At 40.8% G+C, this 20,466-nt stretch overlaps 2 protein-coding genes across 2 annotated transcripts; both read right to left on the bottom strand.

The window, feature by feature from the left end:
* Nucleotides 1-2,279: 2,279 nt before the first annotated feature.
* Nucleotides 2,280-4,941, bottom strand: LOC115738292 (protein disulfide isomerase-like 5-1). Its single transcript, XM_030670885.2, has 5 exons — nt 4,750-4,941; nt 4,140-4,198; nt 3,868-4,043; nt 2,777-2,878; nt 2,280-2,573 (listed from the first exon to the last, which is right to left on the bottom strand). Exons 1-4 carry the CDS (start codon nt 4,864-4,866, stop codon nt 2,784-2,786), a joined length of 447 nt encoding a protein of 148 aa, XP_030526745.1. The 5' UTR covers nt 4,867-4,941; the 3' UTR covers nt 2,280-2,573; nt 2,777-2,783.
* A 12,221-nt stretch (nt 4,942-17,162) lies between these two features.
* On the bottom strand, nt 17,163-20,113 carry LOC115738157 (vicilin-like seed storage protein At2g28490). Its single transcript, XM_048284609.1, has 6 exons — nt 19,884-20,113; nt 19,392-19,655; nt 19,104-19,285; nt 18,614-18,694; nt 18,061-18,519; nt 17,163-17,818 (listed from the first exon to the last, which is right to left on the bottom strand). The coding sequence occupies exons 1-6, from the start codon at nt 20,011-20,013 to the stop codon at nt 17,345-17,347; spliced, it is 1,590 nt and encodes a 529-aa protein (XP_048140566.1). The 5' UTR covers nt 20,014-20,113; the 3' UTR covers nt 17,163-17,344.
* Nucleotides 20,114-20,466: the final 353 nt, after the last annotated feature.

The raw sequence follows: 20,466 nt of genomic DNA, 5'->3' as shown, positions 1-20,466 counted from the left end.
AAATATAAGTCTCACGCGCAAGATTGGATGATCGATCTGACTTTCCATCGCTGACTTATTGCAGTAGGGCGATACTTGTGGGTATTGCTCTCCTATGGAACCTCAAACGCAATACCGTCCATCCACCACAAGAACTCAATCTCCGGACGTGCCTACAACGGTTTCCTAATCAACGGTAATTTAGCACAAAACCTAGGAGTCTCCATATCTAAAAGTGCCCTATTGTGGAAGATCTCAATACCGTGCAACCTACAATAATCCATCTTATTTTTAATCGATTTTAACAAGTGATGATCACCGATAGGGTTCTCTTCAGCTTCCTCGACGAGGATCTTCCATATGTCGAGCGTTTTGTTGCTGTTCGATGATGACGACTACTGAGTCGACTCGGATTGAGCCAACAATTGGGCGCACTTAGTGAGGACTTCCTTGACGACGCGACGAGGCTCCACATGCTTCCGCAAGTAGAAGCGCTTGCGGAGGTTGTCAGAGTCTTGCTCCAGCGTGCCGAACTTGCCAGCACTAGTGGTGTTGTGGAGGACGATCACAGTCATAGGATGGTCACCTTACAGTGCCTCGACTCCCACCAAATCAGGTAGCTCCTGCGAGCTCCCAAGCACTTGTTGAGCATCCTCACGCGCTTGAGATTTAGGATCGGTGTGAGTAGCGTTAACGCGGAAGATTCGGACCAAGTGAGGACGAGAGCTTCAAGATCTAGAAGCGAATGACGTCACTGAGAGAGTAATGTCTCGATGACAGCAGGTCGAGGCTGCTAGGGCCAGCGAGGCGGCAAAGCGAGTAAACGGCGCGGTTGATGGAACCTTTGGGGTCGGGTGTGCAATGGAGGACATAGGTGGAGAAGATAGGGAAGAAGAAGAGGATGACGAACAAGCCAGAGAGATACTAAGGTCGAATGACCCCAAATTTAACTTGAATGATTGTTTGGGCATAATAGGCTAAAAAAGGATCTCACGAGTGATAAAATAGTCAAAACATTATGACGACGAGTGTATTAACCAAAGGAGTGGAAAGAGTGTGACCCATTTATTTTTGTCTTAAACCGACTAAACATTGGTCCCACATGCAATTTCGATGATTGATCTAGCTTTCTGTCGTTTAATGTAGCTGGGTGATACGTAAGAATATAGTGTTACTAGAAAATCTTGCCTAATCTGCGCATCCCACCCAAAGAGAACAAACGCTGCCCGGTTAATTAAGGCGACACCGCCACGCACAAATATTTAACTCCACAAAAATTCCTCAGCAAATGCTGCTTTGATGAACACCTCAAAGTATGAACATGAAGAAGCCACTCCTGATTTACTTTCCAGGTCATTGTAACCCGAAATCCAAGTAAAACAAGTAAAACAGCCTAGACTTACGATCCAACTCTCCCTTCTCTTCGCGTGGTTGTATCGTTAACATGTGCCACCATACAACTTCAAGACAAAAGGCCCTTTACTTCCCATAAAACCCACTCATCTGTGTCTGGGCATATCTATACTACGTAATTTGGGCCACTTCAGGTAACACAATGGGCCAATACACCACTAGAGACTTCGACGTCCAAAGAAACACCCAATTCTGGCTATGGCAGCTAGAAGGAAGCAGGAAATTTACAACACATTGACCATAAGCAAAACAAGCCCCAAGAAAACTGAGAAACATACCAAGTCCCTGTGTATCTGTTCCTATTTTCAGAAAATTCAGCGCTAGGAGCACCTGGATCTGGATGAACCTGCATGTTTATTTGCCACCGTCAGCTGTAGACTCAGCGACCTTCGCTCTAGTAGGACCCTTCTTCGCGACACTCTTGATCACTTTATGTACATACCAGCAAATCGACCCAATGAAGATACTCAGAGAAGGTCTACAACAAGTTTTGTGGGGATAATCTCCATGAACCCCGCGGCCCTGATCAGAAACTTAAGCTCTCTGAAGGGCTCCCGGCCAGACTATATTACTCAGGATGGTGATCAACGTCAGGGGCATAATCATTTTACATCAGACCAGGGCAGTTCATCGTGATGACATGAGATGTGAAGCTAGCTGCCCCCTCAACAGGATCAACTTCAAGTTAGAAGCAAAAAACAATTCACTTAAATGAGATCTATCAGTACAAGACTTTTTCGGAACTACAAACATAGTTGCAGAATTCACCGTTTATAAATCGAGATCCGCCAAGCTAATAAAGATTCAGAATTTAACAGAAGGCTTTCCACTAATCAACCATGATGATGATGAAAAGATGAAAAGAATTGCTAGTACAGATATAACAATTTTGCATCGTAAACTAGTATCAGATTAACAATGGTAACATCAGAGGATACAATGAATGAACAAAATAGGACTTAATGTGACTAGTCAGATATAAAATAGCCTCATCATCTCTATCCTATACATCCTCTGCAAGCTATCAACCATAATGCCCATCACACTAAAAGGGAAAATGAAGGCAACGTATCAAAAAGAGTAAATATTAACTGCTCTGCTGGTGTCAGTGCTCCGAATTATCTTTCTGTTCAGCGATGGCAAGTGGTCTCCCTTGGTTGTAAGTTGTAGTGATTCAATGACTGCAAAGAATCAGCGGTTTAATCAAAGTTTGAAATGTAAGGTAGATTATGTAGTCAATGTAGTGTGTAACATGAAGGCCTTCTGCAAATAAAAAAAGGAAACAACAAAATCTTCAGTAACTTCCATGCAAGTTCAACAGCTGAAGGATTACAACAGTTTGAACATGTAAGAAAGCTCTCTTGACCATTGGTCTGTGATGTACCTTCTAATCACAACTCCTTTTCATCATCAAGCTGAGCCTTGGCTGCTGCCTTCTCTGCTTCTTCTAGAACAAATGTTTTAAGTGACCCGATATTTCTTGGACCTATCACAGCATTCCAAGAAATGGTTAGCTCTTCCCTCATATCATATCTGTCGGTTTAGTGAGAGCAGGAGACGGAATTTAGTGATATAGGGGATGCAAACAATGTTTTATTCCCTCCAAAAGAAGTCACCTACTAGTCACGTTTCCTTACTTCACTTTTCAGTCTCCCCTGTTGATTCTACAACCGTGGACGTAACTTGAGCTCAGCCATAGTTTAGAGGAGAGAAATAGTCACTATCTACAGACACTCAACTTCTTTTGCTAGAACTATGACTGAAAATTAAAATGAATATACATGCTCATAAGTTGGTCTACACAAATATAACCAAAGCAGAAGCCTACTTGTAAAGCTTCTGAAACAAAATGCTGAGCCAGCTCTATAGGTGGAAACTTATCCGGAAAAACCGACTTATCAGCCTACATAGAGTATCTCCAAGACTAACCCAGATACTTGACACCATACTTGCAGTTTGTTCTCTGAGTCCTACAACTTTCTCAGATTATATGTATTTACTCCTTTGGCACTTCTTTTAAGAGTTTGATTTGCCTCTTAACATTGAAATATAATCTCCCTCCAAGGCATTTAAGGAACACACACATAGATGGAGCACATACATACATAACATGGTATTAGCAGAACTTGGACATTAGACTCATACTCCAGCCCAAGTTTGAGTGCTGGCCATGCACTATTTTGAGACTCCACACACTTATTATATATCAATGACACTTCATCTATCAAGATTTAACTTCTGCAAATGTAAAAATAAACTACAATTATCCTGTTCATCGGTGAAGTATCTACCATTATTAAAGGAATTCCAACGGCCAAAATAATGCCTTAAATAAATTTAGCATGGGGATGTTCTTCAGATGATTGCTTCCTAGAAAAGAAAAATTGGAAATTTAAGTTGTAGGATAAGGATCATAAGCTTCCATATATTGTGAAAGTTTCAGAAAGCTGTCAAAATATGGCATTTGATCGTTACCTTGATATTTTGCAACTTCTTCTCCATCGTAAAATACCTTAAAAGTAGGATAAGAATGAATGTCAACTTTGGAACAGACTGGCTTATTGGTTGCACAATCAACTTCTCCAATCTCTATTTCGTCTTCACCTTCCATCTCCTTGCCAAGGTCCTCCCACAGCGACCCCAGATTTTTACTAAAAGCCATCGATGCAATAACAATCACTAAAAGGGCAAGTGAAAAATAGGACAGCAAATTTTCATCAGAATCTTGACAAAGGGGGTCTAGTTACCAATGCTTACACCACGGCACACAAAACTTCACAAACCAAGCAGTGTCCTTCTCCTTTATCTAGACAAAATAAAATGCATAAGTACAGTACAAATGAAATCCTCAAATATCTTACAGATGAAATTATTTATGCAGCACATTTCTGAACTTAAATCTTTGGGACCAATTTCATCATATAGTCTCCAATATCAATTTGGACATCGAAACAACGCAATTCAGTGAATCATACTTGAACTGAACAAAACCCCACCACCGAATTAGATATTCTAACTAAACCTAACTTAAACTCAATGTCACGGCCACTGGCATGCGAAGTGGCACGATCTATTGATAAATCTAATCAACCAACCAGATCGAACATCAACATCAGAGAGAATGTCGAAAACACTGAAATTCCGCGCGATACAAACGAGAATCATAGGAATATGCAAATAAGAGATCCACTGAAGCGGCTGCGCAAATTCGAACCAAAAGGGAAGCTTTTAAAAGTCCTCGTGATCATATATATCATCTCCGAGACAGAAGACTCTACAAAAACACTGATCATTGTTTCCTATGCTGAGGTGTGAAGAGGGAAACGGCATCGGACGACTAGGGTTTGCGAGCATCACCTTGTCGGAGAAAGTGTCGGCTGTTAGAGTGATGACCTCAGCTTTAGCAGTACGACTCGCTATACCGAAGAGGAGAACCCATGTCACTACAAGCACGGAGCACCGATTCCTTCTCATGGCGGATGATTCCAAGGCGGATGATGCGAGATTGCTCGTTCACAAGCCTCGAGCCTGTAGATCAAGACTCGAGAACTCGAATGAGATGGTCAATGAAGAAATAAGGCACGTGCTCCGCACATGACTCCAGCAATCAGTCTTTTTGACATTATTATTTATTTACTTTTTAGTCGAACTCTTTTCGAGGAAAATGACACTAATGCTCCGTTTGCTTCGCGAAAAATAAGTAATTTAAAAATAATTTAATAAAAATAGTTCATTATATTATTTGAAATAATTAGTTAGTAAAAAACATTTTCATTATTAAAAATAATATATGGCTAAATATTTTCAAGAAAGATTAAAGTTTTTTCATTCATTTATTTTTATAAGCGATCAAAACAATCATAAATCACTTATTTTTCACAAAATAAACGAATCCTGATAATTTCTAAATTTTAGGCCAACATTCAATAAGATCATTGAATTATTTTTCAATATTCAATATCGTCCATTGACTTTTGTTTTATTTAATCTAATTACTCAACTTTCCATAACAAAGTCAAAGCACTCCTTCCTTACTATACACAAACTTTCGTAATTACACTAGTGCCCAGATTTTAAAATATCTTTTCCTTTCAATCATATTTCTTGAGTCAACAAAAAGATGGTGTCCTTTTATTACTTTTTTCACCATTTTCGGTCTCCATAAATGTGTATATAGTTCTATTCGAATATATTTTAACTTGTGACCTCTATAATAGTAAAACATAACCTCATTTAAATTTTTAATGGATTCATATTTCTTTTTATTAATTTCAAACATCGAGTCGTAGTTATATTAATTTACTTATCGTTCCTAATTTTCATATAGATAAGATTTTCAAGTTTTTAAGTTCCATAATTTCATAATTGAATTGAATTAAATTCGTACATAATGAAATTAAAGTAGCAAGAATATCAATTCAATACAACTCTAAATGAGGAGAAAGTATTCGGGCGTCATAGGTTGACGTGGCATGCATTTATTTAACGGATCCCAATCAGAAATTAACACGCGCCCTGACATAGCAATCAAATAAAAAATTAAATAAACCTTTTTTTTTTCTCTCTCCCTCCTTCGGTAGCAACCGTAAGCCGTCGGAAAGGTGGCTCGACCATGGACGCGCAACGTGGTTGGCTTGGGCGCAATGGCCGGTGACTCCGCCAATGACTATGGACGGAGGAGGTCGTTGAGGACTGTGGAGGAAGGAGAAAACAAGGAGGCTGATTTTTTTTTGTTTCGTAGCCACGTCAGGAACACATATTAATCTGATTGGATTTAGGTAGATAGATGCACACCACATCTGCCTAAGTGAATACTTTCTCCCAAACGAGGTTCTACTTTTACTATTGTATAGATCAAAAAGCAACCAAAAAGGTAATAAAATGATAGCCGTATTTCTTGTTGATATTGGAAAATGAATTGAAATGAGAAAAAACTTTTGACTTTTTTTCGCAGAGTTGAGAGATTAAATTGGACATTTAGAATTAATTCAATGACCATACGGAATGAATTAAAAGTGTGGAGTGACATTGCACATTGTCCCAAAATTTAGTTATGTTGTTTGTATCATTTTCACTTACCAGTAAAACTTTTCTTTAATTTTTGTGTAGTCTATTTTTCTCTTTCAAATTTTAGAACGACATAAATTGAGATTTTGTATAAGTTCGACTTGGGACTAGTCTCTGCCCCTTGACAATGGCTTTGACTGCCTCAAAACATCTTACTTCCACACGATTCTTCAATCGGAATGACTCGAACTTGTATACTATATCATAGTTACATAGTCGAGCGCAGCTGTACATATCAATTACTCGTTTCTACATCGAAAGTATCTTTTTAAATGGCCAAGTAAAAATTTGAATGTTCAACGACAGGGTCAGGTGCTTTATTTAATGTTCACTTTTGTATGGCAAGATGTGTATGCGTGTGCACATCAAAATAAGCAATTATTTAAAATACTTGAGATATTTATTAACAACTTTGGTTCGCCAAAATTCAAAATGGGGAAGCATGAATTTCCAATAGAAAGGACAGTATATTGAAATGTTTTGAAACTCCATAAAAAACAGGGTCGGGCAAAGGTCGAAAACAAGTGAGCTTTAATAAATAAGTAGATAGAAGTGCCACGCACATAGATACTATCAAGATGTGGGGAAACTTGTCAAAAAAAAAAGTCCTAAATTTATTACATTTTTATCAATTCAATCCTAAAAATTTTGAATTTGTATCAATTCAGCTATGAATCTTTTTTTTATGCCGATTCAGCTCAAACTTTTTGTATTTGTGCCAATTCAGTCCATCCAGCCCGCTTTGACCGGCCAGCGGCGACATCGAAGCCGGCCGATGCTCATGGGGTAATTTAATTTTTTAATATTTTTTTCAATAAATTTTTTTGATTTTTTTGGTTTATCTTTTTCCTTCAACAGGTTGCCGATCCGACGACTAGTTGGAGGCGAGGGTTGGTGAGGCTCGATCTCGTTGGCCATTGGAGCCGCCACTGCCGCCTGCGGGCAAGCTTGGCCTCACCTAGTGACGACGAAGGCGGCTCCGCTCACCTAGTGGCAGCAACTCTAGTGGCCGGCGAGGTCGCGAAGTTGAAGCGGGTTTGTGGTGGCCGTGATTAGTCCAATCGGCAACATGAAGAATAGTACTATACCAATTGCTAGGATGACTCCCCAGTACGGAAGTTGAAGCAGTCCACCACATCCTTCACAAGCAACCATGGCGAGTCCGATCTTTATCAGCGACAGTGAATGTAACCACCATAGTGCGACAGCATCATAATTCTTCTTCATCAATCTAGTGTGCACGTCATCGAACTTATCTCGAAGAGCCGCGTGTGTTTGTTACCAAATAGTCCTGTAAATGGAATGTTAGAATCTGTTTTTCAGATGATTAATCCTCACAGCTCCGCAACTTTGTGCTCCACCAACCTTGTTAAAGTCTTAAAGACATGGGTTTTATATATTTCAATTACTGATTGCAATTCTGTTCTACTGCAGAAGTTTTGTAGGATTTCTTGATATATTTTGCAGGTGACTAAAAGAAAGAACAGAGGTAGTTCTCTATCCGCATAGTGATACTCGGGGATAAGTGCAAAGGGTGCGACATGAGATACTGTAGCTGCCAAGGTCGCAAAACTCGATCCATAAGCAAAAGAGAAGAAGATGCTCAGGTGAATTTTACTGTAATCATCATATCCGTGCTGATTGAATTGGAAGTTCGTCTCGTTCAGGACTAATCCGACGTTGTATTTGCCTCCGTTAGCATCAAGCACGTGTGTCGAGATAATGGGCAACCGCTTGGCTTCGAATGCGTCGGTCCGGTAGGCAATCAGGATCCCCACGTACAGCGTGAAGAAGAAACCGGCGGTTATGTTTATAATAGCGAACCTTGGGGTGGCTGAAGGAGATCCAATGAAGGCAGCAACAGTAGCCCAATCTAGGGAAAAGGAACCAAGACCGAGAACACGACGTCCGGACCCGATTTGTTGTGCTGTGAGTGAGTCCTTCCATATCCAACATACAAAGGATAGGGCAGTTATGGATGGAAACAGATAGTTTGGAACAACATAGTAGGCGAAACTTGATATGAGCACTAAGACAAAGAACTGCAGCCCCGTCAGTCCCTGAAGATGTGCATACCATAGATTTGAAGGATTGATGCAAGTAAGGCAAGAGAAAAGGCTTGATGTCGTCGGATACGGCGATGGCCTGGACTTGGCTTCCCTGATCAACCATGAGTTCTCCTTGAGGTCTCCGAGTCGGAATGTGTAGGGTTCGCCAGAGAGGGCCTTACTATCTCAGAGCCTCTCGAGCCTCAGCCACACCCAATTCACCGCCCTCCATGCCCATGTCGTCAAGACGACCACAACCATCGAGTTGCTTGTTCACAAGTCTCGAGCCAATAAATCAATAAATCTCTAATACGTATGTTAATGAAGAAATGAGGTATATGATTCGAAATTTTTATGTACCGTGCACGTCTCGCGCAAGTCTCGTGCATGTGTCATTTTGCAGCATTTGGCTATGTGGGCCTTTTAAAACTGTGTGCAACGGTAGATTACGACAAAATGAACGTGAATACATTTAAATCATAAAAGAAAAATCCGTTACTCCTGAACCATTCAAACTCCTCACAAGATTTTTTTTTTCACAAACCATCTAGTTTTGAGTCATATTTCCTCCATCTTTCTTCGATTTCATTTTATTATTGGTCATTTCATATCCTAATATCACATGACATATAACTTCGTTTTCGAAAAGAGGGCAAGCCCAGGAGGAGGAGAAGTAGTAGCCATGGTCATGGTGGAGTGGAAGGAAGGACAGGGACTCGGGAGGGGCTGGGATTTATATGGGGGGACGCGGGAACGAAGTGGGATGGTTAATGCTAATGGTGAGCGGGCGTAGGTGGGAGAATATTTCACTGGTTGGACAGCCATCTTCCTCGTGCTTTCCTTTGAAGGAAGAAGTTAGCTTGTCTTGCGAACATGTCCCTGCGATAAATGAATTAGATTAATCGATTCGTATAACTCTTACATAGGAACAAAAGGATTATTAGACATCAACCTAAAATGGAGAATACATAAAGCTAATGTGAAACTTGAACTCGATCAAAAGTTTGGTGCAGCCAAATGGAAGCATAGTTCAAAGAAGATTAATCGAGATGTGGAATGGGATCGTGCTGTATCTATCCCCATGGCCTGTAACCTCTGCCCACAGACCTTAATGCTCAATGATAGAAATGGAGTTCATGCTTCAAACATAGACCCAAGAAGCAATTTTTAGGCTAGGTCGATAAAAGTATTTTTACATAACACTCTACACTAAGCCATAAGATATTCGAGATGAAAGTGTCGAGGAAGGAGGAGATTGGAGGGAAGAGATGGGGTTGACGATGTGCTTTTACAACTAGGTTGAATAAATAAAATTTCTCTTCCAAGCCTCGCCCGAGAAGATTCGAGGCTTCTTAATGTTGCACTTTCGTTCATGTGTCGTTTTGCGGTATTTGGCTATGTGGGCCTTGCTACAATATCCACACTGACATTTCCAACGATCTTTCCATAAGTTAATGGACTCGAATTTGGCCTCAACCTGTGGAAAGATTTGACTCTTTATGATTGCGTCATTGATTTTAAACATCATAACCAACCACTGGTATTTTGCATAATTAATTGTGTTCTACTCGTTTTTGGCCAAGTGGGTTTGGCTATAATCAATTGAGCGGAGAACGTTTACCAAAATTTAAGTTTACTTTCTAAGTCAAAAGTATATGGAATGCTCATTAATCTGTTTTTAATTTCGAAAATAAAGGTCTAAACGAAATTTCCATGTGTCGTGCATGTTTTGGGCATATCTCGTGCAAGTGCCATTTTGCAACATCTGGCTATGTGGGCCTTGCCACAATAGCCACAGTGACAATTCCAATGATCTTTCCACCTTTTCGATGATATGTGGTTCTAAGTTTATATTGCTATTGCGCTTGCCTTATGCAACTCCTATGATACTGGGCTAACGGACTTAAATTTGGCCTTTAACTTATGGAAAGAATGGAGTCTTCATGCATCTTTGATTTTAATCATCTTTACATGATTTATTACTCCTTTTATTGCGTCCTCTTCATTTTTTGCCAATGCAGGTGGATCTAGCCATAATCGATTGAGTGGAGAACAGTTAACAAAGTATAGGTTTATTTTGTTTGCCAGGGTATATGGAATGTTCATTAGTTTATTTTAATTTCAAAGATAAAGATTTAGCCAAAGTTTTCATATGTCGTGCATGTACCATTTTGCAGCATCTGGCTATGTGGACATTGCTGCAATATTTATGGTGATAATTACAATGATCTTTCCTCCGCTTCGAGGGTATATGGTTCTAACTTCATACGTCATTGCCCCTAAACTTGCAATCTGCAACTATTACAGATCTGGGCTAAACCGATTGTAGTTGGCCTTAACTTATGGAAAGATTGAACTCTTTATGATGGCATCATTGATTTTAATCATCTTAACCAACCATTAATTTTATTGAATTGCATGCTCTTCGTTTTTTGCCAATGCGGGTAGTGTTGTCATAGTTAATTGACTGGAGAAAATTGAACAAAGTAAGAGGTAATATAGGGTCTTGGCGATATTTTCACGTGTCATGTTGCAGCATCTGGCTATGTGGACCTTGCTATGATATCCACAGTGACAATTCCAGTGATCTTTCCACCTCTTCGGGGGCGATCTGATTCTAAGTTCATAGGTCATTGCTCCTGCACTTGTCTTGTATAACTCTTATGGTACTATTTTTTTTTTTCAAAATAACATTTCATTTTATTCACTTCCTCATAATACAAGAGAAACATCGCATTTTAATTGGAAACCAAAGCAAATCCCAGACAAACAAGCTTCAAATAATAAGAGAAATACTCAAAATAAGGTTATACGTCACACGCTCAAAGAACATCTTGATGACTACTTCACACCATAATCGATGGCTGATCAACGAATACATCTTCAGAAATGAGCACACACCAAGAACTTCATTTGTTGTTACAAAGTTGCCTTTCAGCTATGTGTGCCTAAGTTTGGCATCCTCAACACCATCACCGAAGCGAGTAAAAAGGTTGAACGAACATAAATTTGACAATTGTGAAAGCGAAGCCTTCATGAAACTCTTCTGATCTTCTTCGAAATTGAACTTGTTCACCAATGAAATCCGAGGAAAGCGAAACCCCGAAAACATACACGCAGAAAACCCTAACTCTAAACTAGATCAGGTAGAAATCTATCTAAAAATGGGAGAGAAAAGCTTCCAGATTTAGACTAAATCGAAAGAGAAAAGTTTCCAAACAGGAAGAAAGCAAGAAAATAAAATAAAAATTGAAAGTAGACTAAGAAAAAGGGGGAGGGGAGGGAGAGATCTAGCTCGAACCCTCCTCTCTACATAGGTTGAAGAAAAAAATGTGAAGAAGAGAGAGAAAGGAGAGAGAGAGAGAAGAAAAAAAAAACTAGGGCCGGCTAGCATTTTTGGTACTAGGTTAAAGAGTGGAGTTTGGCCTCACCTTATGGAAAAATTGGACTCTTGGTGATTTTAATCATCTTAGCGAACGATTGATTTTTGCTTCTTTAATTCCATCCTTTTCGTTTTTGGCCAATGTAGGTGGGTCAGGCCATAATTGATTCAGTGGACGAGATTTAACAAAATATAAGCTTATTTTGAAAGTCAAGTTGTCTTTTTTTTTATTGTCTATATGACATAAATCGAGGGTTTGTATGAATCCTCGATTATCTAATCCTCGTAATGGGATAGTCATTTGTTGCAAAAATGATAAATATTATCCATCGATAATAAAAATATCCTTTAAACATGTGTACTACGGCACTTCATGGGATTACAACAAAATGAACGTCATTGCATTTAAATAATCAAGGAAAATCGGTCACTCGAAAGCCCTCTAAGCTCCTCACAATATTTTTTCTTTTTGGCCACAGATCATCTAATTTTGAGTCTTATTTTCCTACACCTTCCTCAATTCCATTTTATTATTGGTCATTTCAGATCATAATCTAAAGTTGCTGACTTTATCATGAAATTGACGTTCGGTCTTGCGGGTGCAGATGGAAATCATTGCAAACGTTAATTTGAATGGTAAAGGAGCACGTTGACGTGGCACTCCGGAAGTACCTAATATTTTCTCGGCGGCACTACAATTTAGGCGGTGGTGGCCAAGGTGGAAGTGGTTTTGCGGTGATATTGTATGGGCAAAAATGTGAGAGAGAAATGGGTAGAGGGGCGGCTGCTAGCAGAGGAGTAGTAACGATGACCACACGTGAGCTGCAGTGATGCCTTTGTAATTGAGAGAGGTTAATATGCTTTATTATGTTTTCTTTTGCATGGGCAACAATCACCTAAGTATGGTTAGGTGGGTGGTTTCATGCCAAAATGTTGCCTCCTTTAATCGAAGGTCGCGAGTCTTGCGACCTTGGGGTAGAGTGAGAGAGAAAGAGTCGTCGCTGCCGTTGCTGCTGCCACCGTTTGCATTGGTCCGAGCCGCGTGACTCCACCGCCCACTTCCCTCTAACCACATTAGCGCCTCTCTCTCTCTTTGGATTTCGCCACATCCGATTTAAGGTTAAGAGTCCGTGTCAGCCGTCCTTTGGCCTGCTTGGAGTAAGTCGCGCAATCTGTGGCACAAGGACTGATGTGATCTTCTTTTCCTTTGAAGTGGGGGAGGGTTGCGAGGACGGAAATAGGGGACAATGCTGGAAATGCAGCAGATAGCGGCAGGGACACGGCGAATAGTGGATCTTGTTGGAAAAATCATCGGAAATGGATGAAATGAAATTAGATTTTAATGTGTGAAGACACTTTTTTTTAAGGATTTATTTACCCCACAACATAGCTAATAATTTCCAGCAAATATCATCCAAGATATAATAAAGTCTCACGTGAGGATATCAGATAACAATTCTAATATCTCTCCAGGATCTCTCAAGGGAAAAAATTGGAGAAGAAGGCTGTTTTTCTCTGCGAAAACTCGGAATTGGAAGCTGATTTTCTTAACAATGAGCAGAATCTTAATATATACATATTAGCAAAAAACCTTTGTGAACAGACATGTTATTCCGGAAATGTCACACCTTTTCACGTCGAAAAAAATACCACTTTTCATATCCGAATCTGTTAAATTCGAGTGAACTCTTCTTGTTTGAAAATAGCTAAGTCGGACAGACACAACTCTTCATGTCTTAAATTGTCATGTCTGAAAAGTTGTAACTCTTCATTATTTGAAACGACTCTCCAAATTCATAAGAATTAATATTCAATTCAAAATTAAAAATAACAATAAAAAAATCTTCAACTCCTACGTGAACAGTCGTACTATTTCGTTAGGGCTCAATAGTTAATTTATTATTATAATTTCAAAATAAAAAAATAATTGTTGAATAGTAACAATTTCAAACCGCGATTGTGCAATCATGCAAAGTGCACCTAATAATCGTGCATACGGGTGTTGTGGGATCTAGCCCATTTGCCCATTTTCTCTATTTAGAAGACTCCAATAGCATTCCAACTTATAAAGTGTTTCACACTTTCCCATCCATCTTATGTGAGATGAAGTAAATGCACTTTATCATTTACCTTGCTAACGAACTTCAACAATCCCCCACTTAGTTTGTAAGACAAAAGTTACAAAAATTAAATTTCTCAAAAAATTACAACCAAAATTTTCATGAGATTAATATACATACATGAAGTTCTCTTTCGAGTTAAACCTTCATTTAGAGCAACTATCTCAAAATTCTACAAGAGCGATAAATAACTGCTGGCTTTAAATTTGCTACTTATACAATAGAATTGGATATGCCGCACATATACAAATCTCTCATTTCAACGAGAAGTTCATATTTACTTAGCATTACTATGGCCTCGTGCTTGTACCCGTTTCATGAGTTCTCTAGAAAGTAACCCTAGCTTAAATAAGAAGCGGCATCACTTCTAAGTTCATATAGGTGAAGTATCTACCATGTGTTTCTGTTACTAACAAGCACATTAAATTTCTGTATTATACTTGATAACTCAACCTCTAAAACATGACAGACAATATTGACTTCTCATGTCCGGCCTTATATCGATATCAAATAATCACTAGTGATTTTAAGCAAAGGGTTTCATCCCCATTGCATTTGAGGTCACCTTTACATCTCTCTTGCTAGAGCCTTTGTAAAGAGATCAGCCAGATTCTTGTTTGACCTCACGTAGACAATTGTTATAGTACCATCGCGAATCAATTGTCTCATGTATTCATGCCTTAGGCTAATATATCTAGACTTTCTATTATAAGAGCTACAATAAGCTCTTGCCAAAGTAGCCTGACTATCATAATGAACAAAAATAGGAGGTATGGATACGCCAATGCTAGTTATACAACAATCTTAAGTTTTTAGTTCTCTTAATATAACCCAAAATTCTGATAACAGCATTCCGCTGTTTTATACTCTTTTTTTGTCGGAAATGTTTTATACTACGATTACTAGTATATCTACTCAAATTAAATATGAAAAAAACAATATCGGGTCTAGTACAATGATCCTATACATCAAAGACTCTTTAACACTAGCATATTTAAGTTGTGCTACTGTTCTACTAGTATTATAAATTCATTTTAATACTGGGATCAAATAGAGTGCTCACTTCTTTGGATCATCCTATACCAACTCAACACCACATGTCGACCCATGTGCTCTTTCCGAAGATGGAAAGCTTGCTGATCAACATGGGAGTAGTCAAACCGAAGATGAAATTCCTCATGGAACAAATTGTGATTCAAGAATAATGTTGCCATCAAGTCAAGAAGCCGAAGATGAAGCGGCCTCGAACACGAAAGATTCACTAACACGCAAAGAAGCTAATGATCCAAGAAAAGCATGTGAACGGGTGGGGGAGAATGTCACGGACTGAAGATTTTGTGACCTAACCAGCCTACCAAATGGCCCCGATGAACAGCAAGACCTGAAGTGTCTTGATATCAAGGTTTTTCAAGAGTATTCTTAGGGGCGGACGATACCATAATTGCCCCATATTCTAGAATTCTCCTCTTTAATATCGATAGTTGTTAGATGGAGAAATGCATTATTAGCCATTAGATCAAGAGTCAATCAATAGTTGTAATGAGAAGTCCTTTAATATATACATAGATGTCCTCCCCTTATTTATATCCATCCAAAATTTGAAGCAATACAAAGCATTCTCTCTCAGAATTTCTCTCTTTGAACACTTTTTCTCCCTACAATATGGGTAAGTGAGCGAGTGATCCCTAGAAAAGGTTTAACTTAGGCGCTCCAATTGTCCAAGGAAGTCTATGTTGTCGCACTATTCGAACTCGATAAGTTGGCCCGTGACATATGCATGTCTTAAGTGCGCACAAGTTGTTGCATGGTACAATATTTGTTTTGACATTTTGACGATTGCATAAATTGAGAAAATTAAGTGATTTGATTGAGCGAAAAACAAACTAGGATCAAATTGCACAAACAACAATTCTACTCAACTCTACTAACGAAGATGACCGGAAACAATCACCTCCATCATATAAGCCTTTCGCTTTAACCCATCAAAAGAGGCAATGTCAAGAAATAACCATTGGATTTTCAATAATTTTTCACTGTTGTAGTATTTGTTTTATACTGTCAATCAAACAAAAGTGCTAGAGTTAGATACTTAGATGACAAGACGCTTATCCCAATACAACACATAATAATATTCCTACGCAAAAGACATTGCCTTGGACTACCTAAAAAGTAAAAAAGAGACTCCCTTGAAAAGAATAAAAAAAAAAAATAGATTGTCCAACGAAGAAAATGATCAATTTCATGGTCCATCTCAAAAAGGCTCTGGCTCTTCACAAATATAAGCTAACCCTACCTCTCTAGAATTCACCAAAATATAAGATAAAAAACGAAAATAAACTAACAAATAATAACCCACAAAAAATTAAAGCCATCCTTAAAAAAGAAAACCTTTTTGCTTGCTTTCTTCACCATTTTGGCAAACTCCGGCCCCGTCTCACCAATTCCTGATTCAGGACGACACGACTCCCCATCATCTTCTCTGCTTTCTTCACCATTTCGGCAAACTCCGGCCCCCTTCTCACCAATTCCTGATTCAGGACGACACGACTCCCCATCGTCTTCTCCGGCATTTTCATGAGCTCCTGCAACAGGGCTATCCTTAAGCTAGTCGAGCATGTTGCTCGACAATACGGCAATGGCCACCAACTCCGCAGCTTTTCTTGCTGCTTGGGCGATCTCTTCATCCTTTTGCCCAGCATGAAATGCTTCATCAACATGCATGACAGTTGTGGGATCTAATCCACTTACCCATTTTCTCTATTTAGTAGACTTTAATAACCTTCTAATTTATAAAGTATTTCACACTTTCCATTACATTCTATGTGAGATAAAGTAAATGCACTTTATTGTTTATTTTGCAAGCAAACTTCAAAAAATCATTTGCTAAAATCTTCCTCAGATTCTGACCTAGTTCAAGATAAGATTCATGAAGTATTTAACGGACCAACACGCTGTCGTTTTACCACGATACAACTAAATCGTGGAAATAATATCAAAACGATTGTGCTAGGAGTGATGTCACAAGAAAAAAATCATATGGAAGATATTCAAAGGCGGGATTCGCCATCCGCCATATTCACGCTCTTGTGCCATCTTTATCACTGCAGAATTCTTGGAACACATTCAGCACAAGCAATTATTAATCAAGATCAATGGAAAGCAGAAGGAAGGTGATTTTATTTCACTAAACGACGAAAGTCATGTCGAAAATGAACCCAAAGGAAAAGGCTAAATAAACAAACGCTGAGCAAATGACCAGAAAAAAACTGAAACCTACACAAAAGCCCCTGTATCTCCACCAACGCCTCTATGCCCAGTTAAAACCCATGACCGTCTCACTGCCTAAGGTCCTCCGTCACCTTCTCAATCCTCTCGTCTTCAACCCTCTCCTCCTCTTGCTGCTGCTTCTTCGCCGCGATGTACGGCGGCGCTGCTGATGCTGAAGGCAATATGACGGTCTCGCGCTGGGCGTCGAGGAGCTCCCTTATGGTCGTCTCATTGCTCATCCCAAACGCGGCGGCAAGTTCCGGCCCGAGCATCTTCTGGAGGACCGAGTTCCGGCCCACCAGGAACTGGGGCCTGTTCCTCCGGGCTGAGGTAGTGAACCCAAAGAACTCCATCGGCCCGCTCCGAGATGAGATCTGGCAGAATGGGAAGTACCGCGGCACCATGAACACGTCTCCCTCTTTCACTTTCGCATTCACCGCAGAAGACCCATTTGGGTACCCGATCTGGATCGTGCCTGATCCTCTGATGACGATCCCGTACTCTGTGGCGCTCGGATTTACATGGGGCGCCATCATTGATCCCTGAGGATGCCAAATGTTTTCAAAGAGATCATTGCCAAATAGTTAAGATCAGCATACACACACGATGCGAAGCACCGAATGTTGATCAAGCAAACGATAAATAGAAGCTCACTTAGCTCGGTGACATTTCCACTAGCATCTCGACTTAGAGACGGTCAATATTCTTTTATAAGTTAATTTTCGTCCTTTGATCAACTATGCTCAATGCAAACGTATAGTACCAAAGGGGTCAAGCTGATTACCGCCGTAAGATTGACGAGGTAAACTCCGATGCCTGAGTGCCTGAGAGGTTCATAATCGGACTCGTCGAGGGCAACACTCCATCCATAGTCATTGCGGAAGTCAGGGTGTCGATCGTACAGATTGTAGGAGTCCGGTCCTTTGCCGGTTCTCCATCTCCGGTCATCCCTCCTGCCTTCCCTTCTTGGGTCATCCCTTCTGTCATCCCTCGGGAAGATGGAGCTCAAGAACTTCCTCCACGACCACGCTTTTTCTTCTCCTCCTCCTTCTTCTTCATTCTCCTCGTCCTTGGACTCTCCGTGGAACTCCACCATTCTCTTTAGGTGTTGTAGCCTATCTTGTTCTTTCAGCTGCAAGAACTTAGACCACAAGCTCGGTGGTTGACGAGTGTCGTCGTTTATGTACATGATAGGGCCCTCTTGCTGCCTGGTCAGTAAGTCCGTCACTTCATCCACCGAAACCTGTGAAGGCATCAAACAGACGATGCGTTTGTCAGCTTCGTAAGGTCCCTGTGCAATCCGCTCTTATTCGATCACTGCGACGAGGTATACTCACGTTAAATGCAGTCGCGAGCGTTTCAGGTTCGAACCCGGTGAGCACAGAGGTCGGGTAGATTCCTCCGCCGATGAAGAATGACTGCAAAAAAAAAAAAAAAGACAGAACTCATAACCATCGCCCAGTTACCTGCTAAAACATTGCTTAATGGATCAGGTTTGTGCAAAATCCAGCAATATGTAATGACATGATAGGGTTTTGGGTTGGGGTTGGGGATCATCTCCGGTCCAATTGTCGTGGTAACATTTGCTCTGGAGTATAAAAGCCGAGCAATTGCAATATCGAGTGCTCGGTGATTAAGATGAACACAAGAAGACTGTGATCAACACGGGACACAGTCAAATTCTTACAGAGAACCCATCGAAGTCGTCCAGGAATCATCCTACTTTCTTAAGAAGCTTTGTATAAAAAACTCTTACTCGGGTCACACGTTGATTTGCCAAGAAATTAGTGATTTTAATGTTTACTTAGACCATGCACGCACACACACCTGGAAAGTCCTCAACCCCAAGCTCGTTGAAGTGTCGATGCTGGCGATGAGGTGAAGCCTCTGACCCTCCCCAATGTTCACTAAGTAGAACGCCGACCCGGCGGGGACCCGGTATATGTCGCCGATCTTCAACCGCCTCTCCACCAGCTCATCTTCGTAGATTGCACCGATCTTAGCCTCTCCTGCAATCGCATAACAAATAGTATGGACCAAATAATAAATATGTGCTGATTCAAATCGATAAAAGATCAGTCCAAGACATGCATGACCTGGGTGTTGGCCATTTACCTCGGCGGACGAAGAGGACCAGATTGGAATCGAGGTACTGAGGGACGAAGAGGGTCTGGGGATCCATGGTGATGAAGCCTATGTGCATGGGCCGCTCGACGATCCGGCCGCCAAAGCTCCTCACCACCTTCATCTCGCCAGCCTCTGTCCGGAACACGTGCTTCGAGTCATGCAAGAGGAAGAAGTCTTCCTCCTCCCCTCCGCCTCCGCCTCTCTCTCTCCTCCTCCATTCTCTCTCTTCCTCCCCTCTTCTTGCCCCTCCGCCTCTCTCCCTCCTCCGCCATTCTCTCTCTTCCTCCCCTCTGCCTGCCCCTCTGCCTCTCTCTCCCCTCCCCCATTCTCTCTCTTCACCCCCTCTGCCTCTCTCTCCTCTCCCCCATTCTCTCTCTTCCTCCCCTCTGCCTGCTCTCCCCCACTCTCTCTCTTCATCCCCTCTACCTCTCTCTCCTCTCCCCCATTCTCTCTCGTCCTCCCCTCTGCCTGCCCCTCTGCCTCTCTCTCCCCTCTTCCATTCTCTCTCTTCCTCCCCTTCCTCCTCGCGGTAAGGCACCGAGAACGCGCACAGTGCGTTCAGGAGGAGGAGGAACGAGAGCAGGAGGAGGGTCAGTGACCTCGCTTTCATGGCGGGCAGAGATATCTTTCGGGGGCTTGATCAGTTTTTGCCTGACGAGTCTAGTCTGTGGGTTGTTGATGAAGAAGACGGTGAAGTGCGGTGACACCGGTGTGGAGCGAGGAGAGTATAAGAGGAGGAGAGGGGGAAGAGGAGAAGATGGGTGGCAGTGGCAGGTGTCGGGCATGCAAGGTTTCGAGGGACTGGTGGAGGCTTCTGTTGCGAGACACCGTTAGCAGATTTTTTTTGTTCCTTCTCTCAGTGAGAATTGTCGGATTGTCTTTTGGACGGAGTCACGTTGGTGCTGGTAACTTTTTATTTTAATTCGGAAGAATAAAATTATTAGAAGAAAGTAGATCCATCAAATAGATGGATCTGATCGGATTTGATTCGATCCATACTGATCTAATTAACCATTTTTTACCCATTTTCATGTAATATTAAATCCATCGATCGGGGATAGTG

This window comes from Rhodamnia argentea, chromosome 8 (assembly GCF_020921035.1).
Source record: "Rhodamnia argentea isolate NSW1041297 chromosome 8, ASM2092103v1, whole genome shotgun sequence".
Taxonomy (NCBI): Eukaryota; Viridiplantae; Streptophyta; class Magnoliopsida; order Myrtales; family Myrtaceae; genus Rhodamnia; species Rhodamnia argentea.
This window is presented reverse-complemented; position numbering and strand designations above follow the sequence as displayed.

Coding starts and splice junctions, on each gene's coding strand:
- LOC115738157 (XM_048284609.1), bottom strand. CDS start 20,013: ATGAAAGCGAGGTCACTGACCCTCCTCCTGCTCTCGTTCCTCCTCCTC. Junction 19,656..19,883: donor ATGGAAGAGGGGAGAGAGAG/GCAGAGGGGCAG, acceptor GGAGGGAGAGAG/GCGGAGGGGCAAGAAGAGGG. Junction 18,520..18,613: donor CGCTCGCGACTGCATTTAAC/GTGAGTATACCT, acceptor ATGCCTTCACAG/GTTTCGGTGGATGAAGTGAC.
- LOC115738292 (XM_030670885.2), bottom strand. CDS start 4,866: ATGAGAAGGAATCGGTGCTCCGTGCTTGTAGTGACATGGGTTCTCCTC. Junction 4,199..4,749: donor CCGACACTTTCTCCGACAAG/GTGATGCTCGCA, acceptor TATTTTGTCTAG/ATAAAGGAGAAGGACACTGC. Junction 4,044..4,139: donor GTGCCGTGGTGTAAGCATTG/GTAACTAGACCC, acceptor GATGGCTTTTAG/TAAAAATCTGGGGTCGCTGT.